The 24,756-nt window shown below is 33.7% G+C and overlaps 3 protein-coding genes and 1 long non-coding RNA gene across 5 annotated transcripts in view; 2 read left to right on the forward strand and 2 right to left on the reverse strand.

Annotated features, from left to right (window-relative positions):
• Window positions 1-1,920: 1,920 nt before the first annotated feature.
• On the reverse strand, window positions 1,921-3,618 carry LOC109608950 (coiled-coil domain-containing protein 97). Of its 2 annotated transcripts, XM_020025516.2 has the most exons (4): window positions 3,374-3,618; window positions 2,874-3,079; window positions 2,541-2,813; window positions 1,921-2,482 (listed from the first exon to the last, which is right to left on the reverse strand). In XM_020025516.2, the coding sequence occupies exons 2-4, from the start codon at window positions 3,052-3,054 to the stop codon at window positions 1,995-1,997; spliced, it is 942 nt and encodes a 313-aa protein (XP_019881075.1). In that variant the 5' UTR covers window positions 3,055-3,079; window positions 3,374-3,618; the 3' UTR covers window positions 1,921-1,994. The 2 variants fall into 2 exon arrangements, with proteins under 2 accessions (XP_019881075.1, XP_019881072.1); XM_020025513.2 differs by having other exon boundaries at window positions 2,541-3,079.
• Window positions 3,313-11,764, forward strand: LOC109608945 (ATP-binding cassette sub-family C member 10). The gene is made up of 17 exons (XM_020025504.2): window positions 3,313-3,417; window positions 3,629-4,287; window positions 4,365-4,641; window positions 5,001-5,270; window positions 5,927-6,150; window positions 6,909-7,146; window positions 7,508-7,776; window positions 7,926-8,337; window positions 8,386-8,556; window positions 8,609-9,414; window positions 9,470-9,602; window positions 9,722-9,895; window positions 10,207-10,413; window positions 10,654-10,876; window positions 10,931-11,122; window positions 11,174-11,417; window positions 11,469-11,764. Exons 2-17 carry the CDS (start codon window positions 3,646-3,648, stop codon window positions 11,709-11,711), a joined length of 4,725 nt encoding a protein of 1,574 aa, XP_019881063.2. The 5' UTR covers window positions 3,313-3,417; window positions 3,629-3,645; the 3' UTR covers window positions 11,712-11,764.
• A 1,496-nt stretch (window positions 11,765-13,260) lies between these two features.
• On the reverse strand, window positions 13,261-14,036 carry LOC126266227 (uncharacterized). Its single transcript, XR_007548681.1, has 2 exons — window positions 13,947-14,036; window positions 13,261-13,869 (listed from the first exon to the last, which is right to left on the reverse strand). It is a non-coding gene; the product is annotated as an uncharacterized LOC126266227 (long non-coding RNA).
• A 3,409-nt stretch (window positions 14,037-17,445) lies between these two features.
• LOC109608946 (kinesin-like protein CG14535) overlaps window positions 17,446-24,756 on the forward strand; it is a 131,794-nt gene continuing 124,483 nt past the window's right edge. The window contains exon 1 of the mRNA XM_020025505.2: window positions 17,446-17,736. The gene's annotated coding sequence lies outside the window, so the exon portion shown is untranslated. The remainder of the gene's footprint in view (window positions 17,737-24,756) is intronic.

Genomic DNA, 24,756 nt, shown 5'->3' on the forward strand with positions numbered 1-24,756 from the left:
AAAGTGAAATTATGAACTTATGTCATAAAAGAAAAAATGACTAGCCAGCCCGGACAGGTGTTTGGGTTAGCTAATTAGCGTTGACCTGGTCTAGCTTCGATGTTTTTTAAATTGCACTTTTTAAATAATATTATATCGAGAATGTGTTACACTGTAGAAATTCATTCACTTTCCACGCAAAACGAACAGATTGTAATGGGACGTTCATTATTAAATTTTGTATGAAATATGCGAAAAAAACCTGCTTAATTTCTAATCGTAATGATGACCGTTGCAGTGTTCTAATTAGAATTATTCGGTTTGTGTTTCATGAAGAGTGCATCTGTTTTGGAAAATACGTGATTCATCAAAGGAAACGCACAAAATTTAGTTATTGACAATAGATTATGGGATGAAGTTTGTGTTAGCACTTAGGCTTTTAGATTACTAGGTTAATTATCACGTTTTTAACAACGCCAAAAGTCTGCTATATATAACAAACTTATGTATTAATAAATTAAATTATTATTATTAGTATTAAATATGCACCTAATACAACATTTCCTTGCGAAACTAAATTTTTTCAATAAATTTCTCCGCATGTAAATAAATGATAATTTCTGTACATTCTAAAACAACATTCTAATTTATAAAAATAAACTATTACTTTATACATGTTATCATAATTTACATAATTTGTGCTGTGTTTTCAAGTGGTACGATTTACCATATTTTTCCGGTAAAAATAGAAATGAACGGTAGAAAGCAAAAGCCGATATTGAAATGAGAGGCATAAATTACAAATCAATTAAAATTCAATGCTGGCACCGCGCTGATACTCCTGAACGTTTGGAAACCATTGTTGTTCATGTATTATATGATAATATTAAATAGTGAAATTTTGTCCAAGATGGTGGTATATCGTCGACTGGTAATCTAATCAGGTTAATGGGTAATTAGAGTACAACTAAGAAGCTACCGTGAATACCTTGTACATATTTAGGGGTCAATTACAAGTTCCTAGCCACCGTTTATGCGTCTTTTTATGGGGTACCGGAAATATGCCGCATGTTTTTCAAGTAAACCAAAGTGGAAATTGCACATAAAAATTCTGAAAAACTATTAATCGACTCCCAACTGGAACGTAAGAGAAAAGAAATTATCACTATTTTATTTAAATTCGATGTTAACTTAATTTTTCCAATTTGTTTCAAAACCATTTAATTACTTTTGCTTAAATCACTGTTATCAAATAAACAAACTTTTCATTGGAAACTTATCTCATAAATCCTATAGGATTAATTTAATCGAAAATTAATTTTTAAATTGTCAAGGGGCGCACTTCCTACCTATAAATTATAAAATCCACGAGTCAACTAACCCATCCTTTGTAAACGCAAATATTCATTTAAATCAGTAGTGAGTAAAATTGCGCAAGAACGGTAGTACAATTTCTACGTCCACCTTCGGAAAAAAATTGTCGATTCAAACGGACGTGTGGACGAACGTTATTTGTATTTTGCATTCGTTGCATTCATCATATGTTGGTATGTTGCCCACTTTCACCTCAATGAACTCTGTCCACGACAATCTTATACGTATTATTTGTCTTTCGACATCCTTTGTTTGACCCCTATTAACAACGACGATCCGTATAGAAAAACCAGAAAGTGGACCCAGATGTGTACCGACCATTTCAACTTATATTCCTAAGTTTAAAACGCATCAAAATTTTATTGTCCAACGTCCGATTATTTACAATGTATACAAAATTATCGGTATTTCTTAAAACAAACTTGTAACTTTATTGTCTTAATTTGCATAATACCTTTTGGTTTCACACAAATTATATATACATTCGAAAACGACGAACAGTAAATTAAATTCTTAGGATATTGACGGTGCTTCTTCAATCAAGTAACACGTGACACAAAAACATGATTTAATCTGTTAACTACAAAAAACTATTTATTATAATTAAAAAAAGTTATACAACTTTATTCAAATGTGAAAATTTACAACTTTTGCATTTCCACAGACAATTGTCGAACGGCAGGATGATCATTAAGGGCACTCATATAAATGTCCAGTTCGTCCTCAGAACTCTCAACCTTGCCATTCTCCACTTGTATAGTTTCCGGGTCTTCCGAATCGAAATACGCATCTTCAGCGTCATGATCAATTTGATCCATATCGTCGTAACTCACATTATCGTCTACAGTACCATAATCGAAATCCAGATCGTTGCCGTCTAGGAAACTTTGATACATGTGAGTTACGAACTCTTCTTTTAACAACTTTCTTTCGTCTGCAGTTATGAATTTGGCCTTCGGTTTCTGCTTGTGGATTTGCTTCGGAGCGTCGTCGTATTCGCCCCATCTGGATGTGCACGGTGGTGGACTTTCGGATCTTTCTGAATTATCGGAATCTGTCTCCATTGTTTGTTCTTCCTCCTCGTTTTCTAACTTCTTTCTGGTTGCTTCCGCATTATCACGTTCAATACCTGAAAATGATTATTTTTAAGTTGTTTATTACAAGTGTTGGTTATTTTTTAAAATTACCTTCCATTAATATTTTAACAAAAGTAACTCCACCATCCATTTTATATTTATCTCGTTCGCATTTTTCTTCGGGAGTTAAATATTGTCCGACCAGTTCTTCATACAGCACAGGATTTCTTTTCATCATCTCAATGTCAGAGAAATATTCATCCTCTTTGATTAGTTGCTTTAATGCTTCGTATCGTCTGTTTTTAACTTGCTTATTTCTTGTTCTTATCTCCATAATTAACTGCTTCATTATCAGATCTATTTCTTGGTCCTCTTGAGAGAATTCTTTAAAATATTCTAAATGATTCTCTTTCAAATAACGACCGAATTTTATTAAAAAGTTACTTTTACTCTTTTCGAAGATCTCCAGGGCTATTTCAAACTTTTGTTGTTTGTTTAAATCGTTGTCACCAATTTGTTGCAGCTTGAATATGACTTGGTTATTGCTTGTTAGAAAATCTATGATTTTGTCACGTTCATTTTCGAAAATAATGTTTTCTGTTGACGAAGACTCGTCGATTTCCATGGTCAGCCAGCAGAGCTAATAATACCTATAAGGAAGATTACGATTTAAAAAAATATAATCATTTAATGTATTTTTAGTTTATTATATTTATTAGTAAATAAATTAGTTAATTTTTTGAGTTAATATGAAACGAAGAAAATTAAAGTCAAAAATCGTGTTAGTGATGCCCCCTATTACACGGAAGCTAAACTATTAAGAAATTACAATAGAACCCGTGAGTGAGACTCATTTTAATTCATAGTAGTGACAGTAAACGTCAAAAGTGTTAACCTCACAAAATAACAGCTTTTTGATAGGTGAAAGTGCTAAGAATACTCACAAAAAAAGATGTCTTTATCCCTAACTGAACACTAGTACCGAATCGTAAGTTCACATCGTATTTTAATGTTTTTAAAAGATTACAACAATGCTATTAGTCACACTTCCTGTCAATCACACGGACAATATTTCAGCAAAACTACGATTTAACTAATACCTATGTACACATTTTACTTTTAGTATATATAATCCATTCATGTAAAAACAATTAACAAACATTTCAGTACAAAAACAAACGGCCTGTATTCTGTTACAGGAGACATCCTTACCGACATGGCCGGGTTGGCCGATTCGCCGCAGTGGCAATGGAATTGGACGGCGCTGTGCGGTCCGGACCAATTTCAAATTTGGTCCACGCACACTCACGATTTAGGACTGTGTTTCGAACAATTGGCCTTAGAAATCCCCGTTTTAAGTCTCCTCGGTGTCATTTCTTCTTTTTACTTCGGGAAACAGGATGGCTTTGTATCCAGAGGGCGACTTCAACTTGCCGCGATTAAAATGCGAAGCATTGTGGTTCTTTGTTTGGCGCTCTTGCCTATTTTACAAGTTTACATTGACATAAATACAACCAGGGGTCACATAAAACATATTTCGTTTTTCTTGAGCGCCGTTCAAGGGATTTGTTGGTTCACACATTTTTTATATTTAATTAGTTTGAAAAGTAGATTGGGCTTAAGCTCTAGAGGGCCAATGGTTCTTTGCATTCTTTGGTCCTTTTTGTTTGTTCTGAGTGCCATTTCTTTAAGAACGCACTATTTAATTAACAAGTACGCCCCCACTCCGGAATTCGCAATGACTTTGTCTTTTGGATTCAGTTTTTGTTATTTTATTTTGCAAGTCTTCTATGCGCTCACATTAATTCCGAGTCAAGGAACCACTACTTACTTGAGTTTCGCTGAGAGATATTCTGAGGTAAATATAAACTACAACAATACATTTACTACTGAAGATCAACTTCAATACAATTGTTCTCCGAAAAAACATTTTAGATAAATGAAACTCAGCCATTGTTGTCAAGCGCGTACGTGCGCTTCCGGGAGGAGAACGACCCCTGTTATTTAGGAGTTGCGATGGAAGATGCGAACTGGTTCTCAAAACTGTTGTTTTATTGGGTGAATCCTCTAATGGAGAAAGGCGTGGAGAACAAATTAACCAACACCGACGACCTGTACGATCTACCGCTAAACCTCAATTGTGGCGTTATCAGCGCAAAGTTAGAGAGGAACCTCAGAAGGGATGTTAACGCGTCACTAGATCCTTTCTTAGGCAAGTAAATAGTAATTTGCGATCGATACATTGTCAAACGAACATCACCGTTCAGTTAAATTTTATTGAGACGTCTGGTTATGCTGCAGACAATAGATTTTTGGTAATTTTATGCCGGATACAATTACATCCGTAATGGGTTTAAGCATAAATGCATATCGCGTTTCTCCCCGAAATGAAATGCATTCATAGGCTTATGCAGGCAATCATCGCCTCTCAACGGAGCCGCTATCATTTCAACTGAAGTAGTTTTTTCAATGTCCCTCTCCCTCCTCACTAGAATGAATCCTTAAAACTCCCCGATCCGATTGTCCGTGAAACGAACCCTCTCGTTCGCACTGCAACAGTGTAATTTCCAGATGGAGCTACTTCTACGTCGTCGACGGCGCCGGGGCCCATTGTTGGCAGCACGGGTGCTACTAAACACAATAGAACCCTGCTGGCCGCCCTCCATCGCTCCTTCTGGCTGCAATTCTACTCGGTGGGCGTGCTCAAGCTGGTCGCCGATTGTACGGCCTTCGCAGGACCGATGCTTTTAAACAAATTGGTTGGATTCATTGAGGACAAGCGCGAGGATCTCGCCTGGGGCTATATCTATGCCATGGGGCTTTTCCTCTCCACTTGTGTATGTAAGTTGAAGAACATGGACAGGTGACATGATTTGTTATGATTTGTTATTTTACTAAATCACAATATTTGCTTTGAGTTACTATTATTGTTGTTATTTAATACTAACCTTTTAAAGAAATCAACTTCTTGTCGTGGTGTGGTTCAAACTTAATCTTCTAAATATCTTCCACCTTTTCTTATATTACACTTTCTGTATCTATCTTATCCCCATAGCTAACGTCTTTCTTAAAAATTGTATACTTTTATTGATACTTTGAATCTTAAACTTTAACTACGAAGGAAAAATAAATATAACAATCAGTAATAAAGTCGTAGACGAGTGTGATATGATATTCTTTACTTAATAATTAAAATCACGTTGAAAATAGATAGTAATGTATCTATGGAAATGGAAACAAAAGCTAAATTTTGTTAGATCAGAGAAAGCTAGTTGGCTACTTTTTATCAATTATATACATTTTTGGTTTAACCATTGTTCATTCAAGTTGTATGACACAACTTTTAGCATTCGAAATTTTGGACTAATAAAATTAACGAACCGCTAAGCTTACAGTCAGTAAAACCCCAATTTTACAACCGTTCCAGACCGTTCATTGTTACTTATTCCCCCCGTTTTATAACTCATAGTACCATCCCACCCGTTATCCCGTTTCAGCATCGCTCTGCGACGCCCATTTCAATTTCTGGATGTCCATCGTCGGATTGAAAATGCGAGGCGCCCTTGTCACGACGGTTTACCGTAAAACACTATCCGTCAGTTCGACGGTGCTCAGCAAGGACTTTTCCGTCGGCGAGATCGTCAATTTTATGTCGACGGACACGGACCGAATCGTCAATTCCTGCCCCAGTTTCCATGCGTTGTGGAGCATACCCTTTCAGGTGAGGAATGCATGATTTCGCAGGAGGGGGATGAAAAATGAATGTGTCGCGGGGAGAATGTGGATTAAAGAATTTTACAACTTCTGTTTAAAAATTGTGAAGAGGTGGACGTTTTTAAGATTACGACACCTTTGTAGTCGATTATAAAACTGTATTTTTATTCCATAAGACTATAGATTTATTATTTATTATTTCCTTGTTTTATAACAACGTGGAGTAAGTTCATTAGGTATTCGCTGCAAAGTTCTGGCTATAAATCATTTGAAATATATTCACCTGGAACAAGAAGCTGTGGCATCAGAACTTGAATAGGAATTATTAATTCTGGACATGTCTTTGGACATTAAATTTACCGGATACGTGTTATTCTCCACGAGCTAATTGAAAACCGTTCTTGCAGTCTACAAGCGCGTGTAATGCACAAAGTTTAAAAGACATCTAAAGTTCCATGCGATAACTAGTGGTTATTCAATTACAAAGTTATCTTTTAACGTTGGTGGAATTCGGTTTTGATCGTAATCTGTTTCTGCGTGTTTAAAATATAACATTTACCCTAGTAATGAATATAAAGAAGATAATTAAAAAACCTGGTGTGTGTTATTATTTTCTTTTAACAACCATCCGTTAATCTGTGCAGGCAGAACATTTTACCTCCGGTGTAATGTAGGTTAATTCCCGCAAATCTGAATTCTCGCATCCACAACTCCATCTCCGCGATCCTTATCGGGATTAAGACCTATACATTCTGTTTCTTCCAGCTCGCCGTGACATTGTATCTGTTGTACAGCCAAGTGGGATTCGCCTTCTTGGCCGGGTTGGTGTTCAGCGCCGTTCTCATACCCATAAACAAGCTAATAGCGAACAAAATAGGCCAATTAAGCACGAAACTTATGGAACAGAAAGACGCCAGAGTTAAAATGATCACTGAAGTTCTGAGAGGAATTAGGGCCATTAAGCTGTACGTTTGGGAGCAGCACTTCATTAGACTTATAACCAGTATGTATACAATCGAGGAGTTGGCTTTTTACTACCACGCTAACACTTTTAATTAAATTGTTGACTTAATCCCCTAATTTACAAATCGATGTTTTTATATACTCTCCCGTTATTACTTTGTTTTTGCTCAAGTTTATCCTCTCACGTGATTTACTAAGAAACTTTACCATGATTAAACTAATAGCACACATTTTTATCACTATTGACCATAGTTGAGTTGGCAAAAACAAAGATGTTTTATTAAATTTCATCCCTAAATGTCAAAACAGATAAGATAAAACAATATAGATGTTACGTCTATAAGAAAACAAAGTCAGCAATTTAAGATCCTTTCAATAAAATTAATGCGGAATGAAATTAGGACTGCGGGACAAGGAGCTGAAATATTTGCGAGGCCGTAAATACTTGGACGCGATGTGCGTCGTATTCTGGGCCACCACCCCCGTAATAATTTCTGTTTTGACGATGGGGTCGTACGCGCTGATGGGACATAAACTGACCGCGGCGACCACGTTCACGTGCATCGCCCTCCTCAACATGCTCATTAGTCCTCTGAACGCGTTTCCATGGGTGCTAAACGGCATGACTGAGGCCTGGGTCTCCATTAAGCGGATACAAAAGTTGCTGGACGTAAGTTGATTCCTTACTAATGAATAGTCGGATCGTTAGCTATCAATGTACTGCTTTTTGTAACAGAATTATATTTTGTCGGGGCATTTGCTCCACATTAAGCTCTAATTAACGTTGATACTAAGCTTTTTTAATTAAAATGATTATAGCTGCCAGAATTAAATTTACAAGAACAATACAGTGATGAGCTGGCTCAGCACTCTTCAGTGAATACGGATTTGGTGATTGCAACTGGAGGCTATACGTGGAATAAAGAGTTGAGTGCTGAAGAAAAACGAAAGCTACATTCCGTCAAAAAAGACAAAAAAATGTCTAAAGGCAAAGGAAAAAGTAAAAAATCATCTCTTTCTATAGATAAAAGAAGCAGTGTTGAGCCGCACATTTTAGAAGAGGAAGGAAATTACATATTTAAGCTCTTCAATATTGATCTGGTGGTCAAAAAGGGAGACTTTGTTGGGATAATTGGATGTGTAGGTTGTGGAAAATCTTCTTTACTTTCAGCCATATTGGCCGAACTCACAATGTTTGAAGGCGAAATGGCAACAAGTCATATTGATTCTGGTAACCAGAAGACATTGCTTTGAAAACATTTTTACAAGTATATTTTAGGCTTTGGTTACGTCAGTCAACAACCTTGGTTGCAACGTGGTACAATAAGAGATAATATCCTTTTCGGCAGCACTTACGATGAGACAAAATATAAATCGGTTTTGTATGCATGCGGTTTGGTCGATGACATTTATCAGTTGCCTAATTCTGACATGACCGGAGTTGGAGAAGGTTAAAAAATACGCAAACATAAAAAAGTCCATAGTAATATAGTTATTTATAGGTGGAATGACTTTGTCAGGCGGTCAAAAAGCTAGAGTGGCACTTGCAAGGGCAGTATATCAAGACAAGTCAATTTATCTTTTAGATGATATTCTTTCAGCGGTTGATGTCAAAGTAGGCAAACACATTTTTCAAAACTGCATAATGGGGTTATTGAAAAACAAAACCCGTATATTATGTACACATCATGTGCAGCATTTAGTTTACGCCGACAAAATTGTGAGAATGGAAAATGGAACAATAAAAGAACAAGGAAAACCAGCTGACGTCTTATCAAATATGGATGATACTTTGCCCATAGACTTGGAACTCGGAGATAGTCTACAGTCTGAAGAAACGAACGATTCCTTAATTAGCAGTATTAGAACTTCAACAGCAAAGAATTCAGATAAAGATACAGATAGTCTGTTAGTACGGGAAACACAGGAAACTGGCAGCTTGGAACTTTCAGTATATACCAGCTATTGGAAAGCTATTGGTCACCTCTTAAGTTTTGGTATTTTAATTTCTGTGACCGTCATGCAAATGTCCAGAAACATGATCGATTGGTGGCTCTCGAATTGGGTATCGGATGAAAGCAATAATGTTCCAAATAATACAAATTTGACGTTTTATGCAAACGAGGCAATTTTAATGAGCACCAACAGTATTTTTAGACAACCTGATACTGACTACTATTTGAAAATTTACGTGGAATTAGCTGTGATAAATCTTGTGTTCACTTTCTTAAGGGCGTTTCTTTTTGCTTATGGTGGTATTGTAGCTGCTACAAAAATACACAAATTGCTTCTGAAATCGGTAATTAGGGTAAGTAAAGCCTATAATATTATTTATTTAATTTATTGCTTGTCATTTTTGTCAGGCAAGATGCACTTTCTTTGACATATCTCCATTGGGCAGAATCCTCAACCGATTTTCCAGCGATACGTACACAATCGACGACTCCCTTCCCTTCATATTAAATATTCTGTTGGCGCAATTCTTTGGACTACTGGGTAAATTTAATTTTGTCGTACTTCTTTGCAAGGACATACTTTTTATTTTCCTTCCAATTAGCATTTTTATTTCACGAATTGTTGGATGAGATGAAAGATACAGGTGGAATTACTTGTAGGTTGCGTGGTGATTACGGTGTACGGTTTGCCGTGGATTTGCCTGGTGCTTGTGCCCCTTATACCGGTCTATCATTGGCTGCAGAACCATTACCGACTGACTTCCAGGGAACTGAAAAGGATATCTAGCGTTACTTTATCTCCAGTTTATAGCCATTTCAACGAGACGCTTCAAGGTGAGTTCCCCTTCATCTCTGTTTATGTGTGTCAGTGGTGCGATCGACGGGATAAGGACATTTTATATTCAGGTCACATGTTTTTATTCAATAACTCAATTCAGAGGGTAAGATTAGATTATACAAGTTTCAGCAGTACAAATTATTGATTATACAAAGAAATTTAATACATCATGTCCTTTATATTGCTTTTTAATAGCGTTTCATCTGTCTAGACAGAAAGTAATGAAATAAAAATATGTTGTTTATCGTATCAATTTAATCTATTGACTCTCCCAAAACTCGGACAATGTAATTCACTTTTATCATAGGTTTGACGACAATTAGAGCGATGAGAGCTGGTCAGCGGTTTAAGAGAGAGAACGAGGATAAAGTAGACGCAAATATGAAAGCCCAACTGGCGAGTCAGTGTGCGGCAAGGTGGATCGGTTTGAGACTCCAGTTCATCGGTGTGGTCATAGTGGCGGGCGTCAGTTTTATTGCGGTCATCCAGCACCAGTACGACATCGCCGACCCCGGTAAGTAGTTTCGTCAAGTCTCGTAAAGATGTAACTGATTTTATCCTGGTAAATACAGTCCGGAAACCAAACTACAATTCACTAACTTCGATCGAGGCACTTTGGAAGTCTTTATTGGACTTTTCAGTTTGATATATGACTTAAATATGTTCTCTTAGTGGATACAGTTCAACTTGGTGCAGAAATAAATGTATTATTGTCTTAAAGTAAAACTGAAAAACTGTCTTGGCTTTATGGTAGGTATCGTGGGATTGGCAATATCCTACGCCCTCTCCGTTACGGGGTCCTTGAGTGCAGTAGTAAATGCCTTTACTGAAACAGAAAGGGAGATGATTGCGGTGGAGAGAGTAAACCAATACATTAAGGAAGTGCCTGCTGAAACAGTACATTTCGTGACTGACCCACCTTTCGGATGGCCTAGTCAAGGAGTTATTTGTTTCAAAGATGTTATTGTAAAATACAGGTAAATTGTATTTATGAGACTCTTATGACATCTACATATTTGATTTTTTTATAGAGATCATTTGGTGCCTTGTTTAAAAAAGGTATCATTTGAGACAAGACCATGCGAGAAAGTTGGAATTGTTGGGAGAACAGGTGCAGGAAAAAGTTCAATCATATCAGCTTTATTTAGAATGATAGAAAGAACTTCCGGATATATTACAATAGACTCAGTTGATATCTCTACTATCTCTCTTCCTGCATTAAGGTAATAAGAAGAAATAATCATCTTTCTTGATGAAACACATTTTCATTTTAGATCTAGATTATTCTGCATTCCGCAAGATCCATTTTTGTTCAGCGGCACTATTAAGGAAAATCTAGATCCGTTGGATGAGTTTAAAGAGTCGGACATTTGGACGTCCCTAAACAAAGTAAATTTAATGGCTGTGATTCAAAAACTGGGCGGACTGGAGAAGAAAGTTGAAAGTGGTGGCGAAAACTTTTCCGTTGGCCAAAAACAACTTATATGTTTGGCAAGGGCTGTACTTCATAATGCAAAAGTAAAGAAAACCAAATGTTTATATAATATTATTAATATTAATTATTTTTAGATCCTTTGTATTGATGAAGCTACTGCAAATGTTGATATAGAGACTGATCGTCAGATCCAACACACTTTGCGATCCGCATTTAGAAAAAGTACTGTGTTGACCATAGCACATCGTATCGAAACTGTTTTGGATTCCGACAGAGTTTTAGTTGTAAGCGAAGGAGAGGTTGTAGAATTTGACTCCCCTTCAACTTTATCATCAGATGAATCATCGTATTTTTATCAATTGCTTCATCAAGAATAATGTTATTTCTATTTTATTATATTTGACATAAAATATATGCGTTTTAAAACTTACATACGTTTTAATTAACCCGTTCATAATAATTCAATATTATGGATTTTAACAACCCACGTAATTAATTTCAATTAATTGAATTATCTGCATGAAGTTAGTCATTGATCAAATAATAAAAAAGATTTATTTTATTAATTATTTATTATAAATAAAATAATTAAATTATATTTCAATATCAGTCACACTTTTCTAAACCTAATTGAATACCTACATGATCATATTTTTCTACAATTTTTTGAATGTTGCGTAAAAGGTCCCTAAGTATTGTGATGTGCTGATTATAGGTTCCGTTGTAGAACCGAAATCTGAACCGCCATTTGGAAATAGGTGGAATGTACACTCTAATGTTTTTTCTCTTACACACCTCGCATAAGCAAATAGAATCTTTAATCAATTCTAAGTTCATATCGGTGATATCCATCCTTACTCTACTAACTGAACATTCTCGGATTGATTTCATTGCCAACAGAATATTTTCATCATCGAAAAACACTGTGTTTGTATCAGATCCATTTGGTGAAATGGAAAGAAAATAACATTCACAGGCACTATCTTGGCAGTTTTCAACTATAAGATTTTTGTATCTTCTTTTCATCATTTTGATAATAGACGTGATGGACCTTGTATATTGCATGGTGGCAACTGCATTTGTAAATTTAATTTTGTATTTGTTAATTTATACATACTTTGAATTTCAATTTTATACCTGTATATAGATTAGGAAGTAATAAATTTCTATCTATGGATTAGATTAATGAATAAATTCTTTGTTCAATTGAATTTCTTTCTCACGTTTTCAAACAATAAAGTTATTTTTTTAGAAACATTAATTTTAACTTAATCAATTCTCTAGTTCTTAACCATGTTATATTCAAATCTTATCAAAATTTTTAGGAAAACTGTCTAAATTATTATTAATTATTAGAATATATCTTACTGATTTACATATATATATATATATATATATATATATATATTAGAAGTTTCATAAAAATACGAATACTTTGAGTCGTTTTGATTCCCTATTTATGACGCTCTATGCATGATCTAAATACAACAAATTCTAAGGGAAGAAAAAATTCTTTGCGTGCTATAAAACTTATTTAGGGCGAGCCCACTATGTAAGCAGTTTCAATGAATAAGTTAATAAAAATATTATGTAAGTAGCCGTACTCTCCCTCAGAGGACAAACTGCTTCAGTCCAGATGGTAATCTAGTGATAAGGAAAATTCTAAAGTTGTTCACTTCTTATGTAGAAGCGTGCATTACAAATTTTTTAGACTGGGGCGAAAAAGGATCTCCACTCCGAGTGCGAGAGCAGAGACGGATTGAATTTAAATGCTGGGATCGTATTTTATGCTTTCAATGGGCGATAAATTAACTTGGTAATTACTAAACGCTGTACTTGTAATTCGACATTATTTGCAAGTCGTTGTTATAATGCGGCATCACAACTCTTGTATTTGTTCAAATAAAACATATGTAGTTTAATATTTATATATTAACATTTATTACATACATACAATAAATCTGTACATCCAATCAAGTACCCTTTCCTAAACTTATATCAACACCTAAGTAATCAAGTTTTTCTAAAATACCATTAATTTTTCTTAATAAATCTTTAAGCACTGTAATTTGTTGTTCATAAGTTCCATTGTAAAATTTCAATACAAAGTCCCTTTTGGAAATAGGTGGAAGATACACTTTAATATTATTTTTACTACACAAATCACATATGCAAATACATTCTTTAGTCAATTCAATGTTCAAATCGATGATACTTATCCTCAATCCACGGACTGAACATTCTTGGATTGATTTCACCGCCTGAAAAGTATTATCATCGACGAAATGTACCGAGTTTGTTTTGGTTTCATTTGGTGAAATGGACAGAAAGTAAGTCTCGCAATCATCCTGACAATCTTCTGTTGCAAGATTTTTATATCTTACTTTCATCATTTTAATAATACTCCTCACGGATCTTGCATATTCTTTGGAAAGCATTGTTGTTTTCCAATTTTGTATCTTTCAATTTTCAATTTGTATAATATATTTTCCAATATAATATACCTAAGTGGATTAAACAATAACCTAAAATGGCCTAAAATATTGAGACATTGGATTATTATAATTCAATATATTAGTTTTATACTTCAATGGACAGTGATCATTACTTACTTCTTTTCAATAAAATATATAGACATTTTTCATTTTAAAAACATGTAGTGTTTGTTGTGCTGTTTTTTCTGTACTTACAGTGTTGTTCTTGAAGCTCTTTGTTGTTCCTGCATTTTGTTTTTATTATAATATAACTCATTACAATTTCATAAACAATCATTTTTCTTACATAAACTGAGTCCAGTCGTGGTTCATGTTGAAAGTACCATCGACTAGTATATCAAAAATCATACTTTATAACACCAATTCTTTTAATATTTCTTTAAACTAGATAATTCCAGCAGTACTCTAAATGCTGTTTACCAAAACCTGAGGACACGATCAGAAAACTTAATCCAGAAGTTCATTTTTATTGATTAAAGTCTCATTCTATAATCAGAGTCTAAACTCTAAATCAGTTAGTTACCATTTTTTTTTAAGGAAAAACTCCATCATCCTTGGTAATGATTATTAACGTTAATTTAGATGTAAACAATCATTGTTTAATTTATATTTGTCATTTTTATTGTATTATTATTATTATTTGTAGTGTTTTATTGAGTTATGTACCTATTTATTTTATTTTTGTGTTTGTTTCTTTACAAAATAAATTTAATTTATTACCTAACAGAAGATTTTATACTAAATAATCTGATTGATTGGATTTAAATGAATTATATTGAAAATTATGTCTAAAATCTGTTGATTACCATAATTTTAACACCTTTAATCGAATTAAGTAAAACGTGACCAACATAGAAGTAGTTCCATGGAATGAAGATTTTGCCTCATCTTGATCTCGTATTCATGACACTCCGTTGTGTATGATCTAATACAACAAATTCTAAGAGGGGGAGGAATATTTTATATGGTGCGTGTAGTTAACGGCTAAGTATATTTTCTATTATAAGGGAAGGATTTGAGTGGTTTTTAAGGGGATATTTTACATGCACCAAGCACTTATTGTGGGGCGTTTCAATGAGTTTCAAGATGCTTTGCCCGCTGTACCGTGATTTCACAGAGCACGTCTTTAGCATACGACTTCGCAGAACCGTATTAAACGAAATAATCTAAATGTCTAAAAATCGGCGGAATTTGCAAGAATCTATAATATTAGACAATAGTGAGGAGTAGCATATAATATTTAGTATGTCCTAACCAATTAATCGAATCTCTCCACCAGCTATTTCATCAGTCCCTTAAATAATTTAAGTCAAATAACCGATTCGCTTTCATGCGTTGGCGATTGTTGGCGCGCGATAAATACCCATACTTAATGGAAATGCCTTCGCAGTTACTTTAAACAAAGACCGGGATTAGAGCTGGGCACAAAACAATGCCAATTAATTTACTATGTAACTGTGGCTGCGGAGACTGTGTCTTCGCCAATGGAAAATTTGCAATTCAATTACGCGGAGGTTTTATGCCAGTCAACTTCATCTAATCTCGAAGATTTACCGTTCTTACCTAATTACTGGCCGCTAGAATTCTAGCTGACTTAAATTACTAATGCGTTTTTCGCACTTGCTGCAGCTTTTCTAATTACAAACTTCGATAAGATTGCCATAAACTTGTATGCTGATGATGATAATTGGAATATGCGGCGGCAAATTGGAATTCATGAGTTGTTTAGACATATTTAGTTTATCTAAATTTGTATATTGGAATTTGAAATGCGTATAATATCACTTGAACGAAGTCATAATTGCTCATCAATAAAGCTATTTCCATGACAATTGTTGCGATTGTTCCTTTAATACTATTTTAATTTTTCTGTTGAATTAAAGCGTTCATATAATCTAAACCTATAATATTGCACAACGCACAGAATTTAGTTTTATAACCTTTTATAAAATTGTTATTTTTATCGCCATCCTGCATATTATATCTAACGAAGATGTTATTGAAAATGTTCAGCTCTAGATAATATATTTTTCCTTTAATTTAAAATTTCCATTTCAACGATTACATTTAGAATTCTATTTTATATCATTTTTATGGTGTGAATAATAAAATAATAATATTTTAGATCTGGCTATATCTGATATATTTCATAACTTTTTCATATATTTGCATTTCACAACACTTTTTCCTACTCTTGGAAGACCCTAATTAAGCGTATGTAATCAATAATATATTTAGAGTTTTTAGGGCTTTTATAAAACATCTATGTTTACATGCGTATCATTTACTTCGAGCCTTATATTTCAGTGAAACATTTATTTTGGTGTAAGTAAATCTTGTTGTCAGATGTGAGAAAGGTAGGACACAAATTCAATCAGTTCTAATAGTCTGATGGTTGAATTGGGATATTAATTTTACAAAAAAATGCAATTCTAATTCCTCATTTGGAGTTTTTGGAGTGGAAAATCTTCAAAAAGATATCTTCTGATGAAATTGGAGATAGTGTCGGATTTTTACCTGTTAAAAATTCTCTTTCAAACTTAGTTTCTAATGTCGTTGCCTATTCTATCCACCTGAGTTCAGAAGTACTAAACCAATTCTGATACTCAGTACTATTTCAAGGTATTCCATCCTAAGAAAATTATCCATTACAATCAGATAAAGCCTTTTTTTAACAACATGATGGAAATTGAATTAAGAGAAAAATATCATGCAATATTGAAATGTTTTTTTCTGACAATAATAATAATAATTGCTAAGAATAAGTTTTGCAGAATTATTTTATATTTATACCATTATAATGTCATTAACCATTTATTGTGTGCAGTTTAGTTTTTATCGTATATTTAAGTATAAATATACCTCTTTAGAAAAAACGAATTGTAGAACCATTCACAATGTTCGCAATATCATTTGTTCTGGTTACATGTTTAGTGAGCACAATGGTAAGTAAGTACTTTGCAATTGGAAAACATGGATTATTTATTTACAAACTTATCTTTTTAGGCATTAGTAGCTCCTTTCATTAATACAAATGACTCTGTAACTAATAAATGCATAGAAACTTTAGGCATACCCAAAGAAACTTCTCTAGAAGGATCAGGAGAAGATACACATTGTCTTATCAAATGTATAGCGGAACAAACTGGAATTCTGAATCAGGATGGAAACGTTAACGTAGATTCAATCCGACTGGATAATCCCCCTCCAGGATGTGAAGAGAAATTAAAGAAGTGTCTAAAACTCGCTAGAATAAGGAAATGCAGTGAGGTGGTCCAATTTGAAAGATGTTTTTCATTGAGCGTGGTGCTAGCTAGGGGCTAAAATTATTAAAATTACCGTCATCTGGTGGTAAAGCATTAAAATTTGTAGTTTCATTAGTTTGGGTTAATAAAGGAATTCGGCGGGCAATGTTGTATCAACATCTGAAACCCTGTCGAAAGTGAAAAAATCATGTAGGTGCCCGAACAAATTAGGGATTAGAAGTGCAAACCCAGGTACCGGGTGCATTAACGCGAGCCGCTTCCCCCACGTCTATTTTTGACCTATCCAACCCCAGCGGGCCTGCCCTATCCACGCACACACGCCGCCTACACGGGGGCACCATCGTCGAACATCGGCCGCGACGGGAAAGATTGGGGCCTCGTGCTCCCGCGGCCGGTAAACAATACGATAGTGCCCTTTGAGTGGCGTTGCCGTGTGCTGGTCGCGTCGACTGTGCCGTGCCGTTCGGTATCGGGATATCGCGGTGTGCGTGCGTTTCGGACTCGGTGAACATGTGTGTTCGCGGCTTTTGATTTTCGTTTTTTTTTTCTTCCTTGTTTCGGTTTTTGACGGTGGATGATGGTGTTTTGATGCGGCCGGAGTAGACGGACTGTGACTGGCGATCGCTGCGACTAGACGAAAGGTGAGCCGCTGTCTAGCTGCCTAATTAGACATTCTAATGGGGCTCTTAATGCACCTCCACTGGAAATCGTCACGGTTACGGTTGGGCTGGGTGCGATTTTAACACCCCTTTTGTCTCACTGAATGGTTATTTAATTGTTTTGTAAGACGGAAAATTAATTACTCGACACGGCAATTTTGTAATAAATTTTCTGAAAAATAATAAGAAATCTTGCAGTGGATTAAAACATTACAAATAGTAATAAAACTTTGAGAGAGTTAATTAATGTAAACACATTGAAAATGTGCAATTAATTGATATTGATAATATTATTATTCCCAATCAATCAATTACATCAAATAATTAATTTGTTATATCAATAAAAAGTTACTCGTAATCGCATTTTTCAGATGCAATTAATGTTTCTTAATTACATCATTGTCAATAAATAAGCCGTATTTACATAAAGTCAATATATTTTTAAATAAATATTGAAATTGATTTAATAAAATAATAAATAATAATTTTTAAATGTGCGGAATATTTATATTTTAAAGTGCTGCAGTGTTATCATGGAAAATAATATAAAATGATTCGTTTGCAAAATATGGAAAATACAGGAAAAAACCAAATGAAAACGATTATGTTTTTATAGGAGCTTAAAGCTAGTTTGTTAGAAAAATAATGAACGTGTAGTTTGAAATATTTTCGATTTGCATATGTTCGACAATACTTTAACTCGTATAATTTTGTAATTTTATTTGAATAAAACGTTTTAATGTTTTTTTGTTAACAAACTGATAATAAATTGACTGACGATAATTTGTTTTATTCGTCAAACATCAATTTGGCCAATGTATTCTTGCTTACAATTTAATACAATGTTTTTCACAAAAATTCTTTCAAAGTACAGGAAAAGCAAGAATTAATGATACAAGTTACATTTTCCATGAAATAATAAAATAATTCATATGTGAAATCTCAAGAAACTTAAGTTTGTCTCTGTCTCAAATGCGCCTTAAATAAATCCGTCTCTTTCCAAGCAACATCAAGAAAATGAAATAGTTTAAAGTCGAGAAATAAATTTATTTCTAAACGTCCGGAATCCGAGAGTTTAATTTCAACATGTCCCATTTTTACACACAATTTCACCATGTTTATACAGAAAAATGTATGTCTTACTAGAATGTTGCTAACAAACTTTTCCAGTTAGTTTAATAAAAATCTACTCATGTCATAAAATTATTTTTCTCCGTATTGCTGAAAATTATGTGAGCATATTTTATTTTGAAATGCCTCTACTCGGATTTTTAAATTATAAAATGCCAACGTTTGTTATTGACTGAAGCTACATATGTAGGTACATAAATTTATTTCGGTTTAACAAAATTCAATTAAAACGTTCAGAAATGTCTATTTTTTGTTATAAATTCAAGTTTGAAACAAATTTTATACGGTTATGTAAATTAATTCGATATCAAGGAATTAATGGATTTAAATAGTAAATAACTTATTCAAAAATGTGGTTTAATGATTGAAAAAACTTCTTGTTAATACATATCTTAATTAAATTCAGATTCTTTGCTTAACTACCTAGAACTTTTAGACTACACGGGATACCCAAACTAAAGAATTAACTGTAAAGTTATGTTTTCTATAAACAAGGGTTAAAAGTTTTAACAAGACTAAAGATGTCGGACCCTTTTGATCAAATATAAACACAACTAAATTTTAGTAAATACAGTTGGGTTAATACGTGTGTTGATAAAAATGTGTTTACGATATTTACAAGTATAAACATGTTAATAAATCAATGATATATAATATTTTAATGTTAATTAACTAGTCCGAGACTTATGATTAAGTATAAAAGCTTTGCCAAGATTACTTTAAGTACAATAAAATAGGCATTTGCATAAATATTTCAGATTGTTTATAACTGGTATAAACGTTTTTATTAAATTTATAGGTCGCATAAAGATTCTATAACATCCCCTGTCTTAATAAAGTTTTTTTACTATTACCTACGTAAAATATACTTGACTGAAATTTTATGCGTCTAAAAATGATTATAATTTAAAATTTCTTGTCGAGTCGGCTAAAATATAATACATAATAAATCCGGAGTTCATCAACGTTCAACCGTATGTAACATATTTCTCAACTTTATGTTTTATACATCTTGAAGCTCAGGCTCACAAAGAATAAAGGAGGAATATTATCAGAGCGACTTGAGTACTACTAAGAGCTATAGATAACTTTGAAGTTCGTAGAGAATTTATAGACCTACTCAGTTTCCAGGAATGTATTGTCGCTGATATAAGGGTTAACAATGGAATTACGAGAAAACAAATTCTGAACAAGTACTTATCTCGAGACAAATTGATCTGAGGTCGTTAAAAATAAGCCGGGGCATTTTTTTTGGATCCGCCCCAAACGTAACATACACTGTTCGTATTTATGGAATTTATTATTTATATTGTTAGAGTCAGTTTCAGCGTATCAAATCCCTAAGACAGGCAAAACGGTTTACTATCTTAATATTTATATGTGTACGTAAACGGCTTTAGTTTCACTGAATATTTCGTTTCCTGTTGATTTGTTTGACGTCTACAATGAAATATGTGCTCTATGTGACGGTACTAGAAATGATTAGGTTTAGAAAAGCCCCACAACGTGATTTTATGTCGGTTTGTGCTTGTGCGTTTTATACATTTTGGTATGCTGAAGAAGTTACAGTGAATTTTACATATTAAGGAATGATTTCAAGTCACCTTTATTAATTTCTCCATATTTGGAAATGGTTACTCGGTCAGGAATTGTGTGTATATGCCACTAAAAAGCTTTTCCTCCACAAATCTCAACATATATTTTGCTACAATTGGTGTCGAACATTTTGCTAGGAATTTAAGCAATGATGATCACCTTTTATTTTCGTTAATTACCAAGCTTGTACTTTTCAAAGACCCTGTGGTAATATGGGTTAAAACGAGTCATGCAACAAAAATAAACGTATGAAAAGAGGTTGCAAGGTTGAATTTATCTGAAACTTGTTTACGTTCGACGAATTTCTTGCACAGTTCATCAACAACATGGACAAATAATTGACTCCGGCAATTAAAGTTCGAGAAGTTTCCCAAGTGGGAATATAAATAAATTATTAAGAAATCTCATCAGAAAATGGGTAATTATCGCGGACATGGTATCAATAAACTTTGATTTGTTTAGACAAGTGTCGGTTTTTAAATCGTTATATGGACAATTTGTAAATATTAATAAAGTGAACTGTGTACACAAATCGGCACTTATTGATCTGTGGGAAAAAGTATGCCACGATTTTTTTTTGTTGTTTATTAGTTCTAAATTAATTCTTTAAATAATAAAGTTATAAGATAATATTTTGGTTCATTTCGTTATTTACTTAGGCAATTGAATAACATGGTTCAAACAGTTATTGTTTAGCAAAAAGTTTATTTTTCCCCAAGCCGTAGAAAAGATGCGAGACTCGAAATAAATTAGTAATTCGTTGGCTGATTCCGTTTTTGTTTACATAGTATAATTCTACGTTTCTGCCGGCACTAAACTGTATATTTATCTGTTTTCGAGTATGCTAATGTCAAAACTCATTTGATAAACACTCGGAAGAAATAAACCGAAAAACTTTTTCGTACGGTCTTTGATGTTTATTTTTGTTTGGCACTTAATGTTTACGTGTGCCTTCATTTAGATAATAAATTGAAATCATAGACTGTTCGAATTCACGTGCATGTGATAGGACGTGTGTTTGAAATGTCGTTTGCACAAGGTCACGCACAAAGCCCGTTATTTACTGCCTTTTGCCCACACGTCGATGTGCAACGTCCTTTTATTTTAATTAAAAAAGATTATTGGCTTTTATAGGTGAGCGGAATGCCTTTCATATAAACCGAACTGGTGGCGAGCACATGTGGATTTATGGAATATGGCGATGCTGGAAAAAGTCACACAAACACACACAATATTTTATTGCTACACAAACATCCACAATAATTTGTTACTTTGTGCAAAAATCTAATGGATAAAAAAGCTAATTTAGTTTTAATCTATATAGAAATTGCTTTAAATGTTCTGTATGTGTTTATGACTTCACACTTCACCATTTGAAAACATGTCCACGTAATTAGCTTATTATTAAAATTAAAATTATTTAATCTACTAAAATTTAATGGCCATTTTAAATACATGAGTGTTTTCCCTAATTAATCAGAGTAATGAAATATCCAGACATTAATTCACGGCAATTAAGAGAGATAGTAACAACTGAATTATTTTCTAAATATTCAAGTAGTTCATCGTCGAAACATTTAATGAATGTGCATTTTTAGGCGATGTTATCGGTACTATCGAAGCGGGCACAATCGATTAATTCATGACTTACATATTCATGGCGTCCACAAGTTAATTACAAAAATCGTCTTCGGAATTCTTGCATTACGACTTGATAAACGCTCCCTTTTAGCACGATAAATTGCTGTACATCCTACTACTGAATTTTAAATGTTAAAAAAGTACAATGTTTACATTGTCCAAATATTTTATAACATGTTACAACTTTGTCCTTTAAATTAATTATTCGGAATTTTATGTTTGCCAGCAATTTCGCTGACATAATATTACATCCAGCGCAGCTCCTGGATGATTTACTGACCATAAAATGAGACGAGTTTATATCACCCAGATAACATCAAATATATTCGGGTGTTTTGAATAGGAATCGACCTTTCACTCTGTAACCAGCACGAATTTATACACCCCAATTCGCCCCGTTTTATTTGTTAATATTCTCTGTTATGTTTCATGAGTGTATTAAATTTGGTTGTGGGGGAAATTAATCTTGTCGTAACAGTATTATACTATTGTTTGATGTTTCGTTAGAAACACCACATCGAATTAATTTAAAATATTATGTGTGGCAAATTAATATTGCCAATTTGAATTATCTTGAAGGAAATAATGACAATTCATTCATTTGTTATGGAAATGGAATTTGTCTCCTGCCTGGAAACTGCTCCAGTTTCTGAATTAAATGTCTTTCACAAAGTTGTACATATTTTAAATTTGATTTAAAATTCAACTTTTCAATAAATATGGACTTATACAAATACAATTTACTGGTGGTAACACTTCAGAACATTTATTTATTTTCGCAGGTTGAGAATAGAGAAGAAAATAAATGTAAAAGAAAACTTCATTTTGGACCGACATTTTTCTGTGTGCAACTGCAATCAATTATAAACTCTTTCATTCTCTTCTCATAATCGTTTATATTTGAGAAAAGGGGGCGCCAAGAAAATAAATAAAAATAGTAGACAATCATTAACTAAGAAACGACGCTGTTTCCTGCGTTTCCAGTTCGGACTTTTATGTTACCCACTTATGTTAGTACTAAGGAAGTCCATGAAAATAACACAGCCAGTTTCAGTGTCAAGAGATGTTATATCTCATCTGCGCTGCGACGAGAACAATCGTAAGTCAATAGTGACGGGTTTATCACTTTTGTTCGGGTCCGGCGATAAATTTTAAAACGCTAATTATCGGTTGAAATTTCACATACATCATTGCTATGGTGATGGATTGGTGGAAAAAGTATGGCAAAACGGTACATGTTGCTATGGCTACCAAATGGAACGTGCATTCAAAGGCTAAACAAAGCGTGCAATTTTTAACATGCATAATTTTATGAAATTTTGAATACAAATTTAATTACTTAGTTAATAATTAAATGCTTATTTCAGACTTTAGACTGAATCATTGATATATATATATATATATATATATATATATATATATATATATTTAAAATTCTAATAATAATAATAATAATAATAATAAATCTAGGATCATCTCTTCTGAAAAATAGAAATATTTTATTGATTTACATCGTATTAATTAATAAGTTTAATAAACAGGTGCGCTTTATTAGTTCTTTGTAGTTTTTGGATCTCCCGTTGTAATACTCCCGTGTATGGTAAATAAACATCGAATTTAATTAAAATCGACCAACCATCGAGAGAATGCGCTGAATATCAAAGAGCTTGTCGAACATCTGAGCTATTTCATTAACACAAGCGGCCAGACAAACAATATTCAATATCTTGCTGGGCAATAAAAGTGGTGCGGTGTTCCAGTTGCGTTTTTCCGCGATTAAATTAGCTTGTGGCTCTTTGCCCTTGGCCGGGTCCGTTAACTGACAGTGAATTCATAAAATTCACGTCCAACATGAACCTACAGTACGGCAAGTATTCTTAGGCCATATCCAAATGAGTTTCTACACTATAAAACGGTTTATGTATTACACGTGCACAGACTCTGTCACTACACAAGTAAGTATTCATGGGGAGCTATTTTACAAAGTTAATTGCGCCACTACACATAAATTCTTTGGGTACATCAATGGTAATTTTTGGAGGGAAAACGTTCTGGTCGAACAATATGGGTGTGTGAACGTGTTATTAGAAAGGCGAGTGCGGGTTCAATAACTTAATTTCGATTTATGAATTGTAAATCTTATATGTGTAATAAAGCGTATACATACAATGTTCGTACTCAGAAAACCACTAAAATAACTCGTACGTATTTCACTGTTGCAAATCGCCGCCATTTGGTTTTAATACCTCGAATTTTACGCGTGTAAATTCAATATAATAAAAAATTTATAAAACACAAAGGTTGGGAAAGGGTTAAAATCCATCTGGTAAAGTTGGTGCCAGACGCACCTTTGATTTCGGTGAGCATCTGTACCAAAATGAATTTGATTATTGAACATATGACTTTTTCAGCACCTTCGCCCACACACCCAGCTTTAAAAATAGGGTTGTGTTTATCACGGTTTTTAATTCTCAGCTCTCATATTAATTATAAAAAGGGATAAATTCAAATTTAAACGGACTTGGTTGAATAAAGTGACTTGTTGCTCCTGTGCACAAATTAGACATCGCTCCGCACAATTTCCAACTTTTTAATTTAAAGTCTAATAGACTGTTTATTAAAGATGATTATTAA

This window comes from Aethina tumida, chromosome 7, assembly GCF_024364675.1.
Source record: "Aethina tumida isolate Nest 87 chromosome 7, icAetTumi1.1, whole genome shotgun sequence".
NCBI lineage: Eukaryota > Metazoa > Arthropoda > Insecta > Coleoptera > Nitidulidae > Aethina > Aethina tumida.

Bases quoted from the DNA above. Each gene is read 5' to 3' on its own strand.
- LOC109608950 (XM_020025513.2), bottom strand. From the start codon at position 3,054: ATGGAAATCGACGAGTCTTCGTCAACAGAAAACATTATTTTCGAAAAT. The intron at 2,483-2,540 runs GTAATTTTAAAA...AATCATTTTCAG, and splicing joins TGTTAAAATATTAATGGAAG to GTATTGAACGTGATAATGCG.
- LOC109608945 (XM_020025504.2), top strand. From the start codon at position 3,646: ATGGCCGGGTTGGCCGATTCGCCGCAGTGGCAATGGAATTGGACGGCG. The intron at 4,288-4,364 runs GTAAATATAAAC...AAAACATTTTAG, and splicing joins TCGCTGAGAGATATTCTGAG to ATAAATGAAACTCAGCCATT. The intron at 8,557-8,608 runs GTTAAAAAATAC...AGTTATTTATAG, and splicing joins CATGACCGGAGTTGGAGAAG to GTGGAATGACTTTGTCAGGC.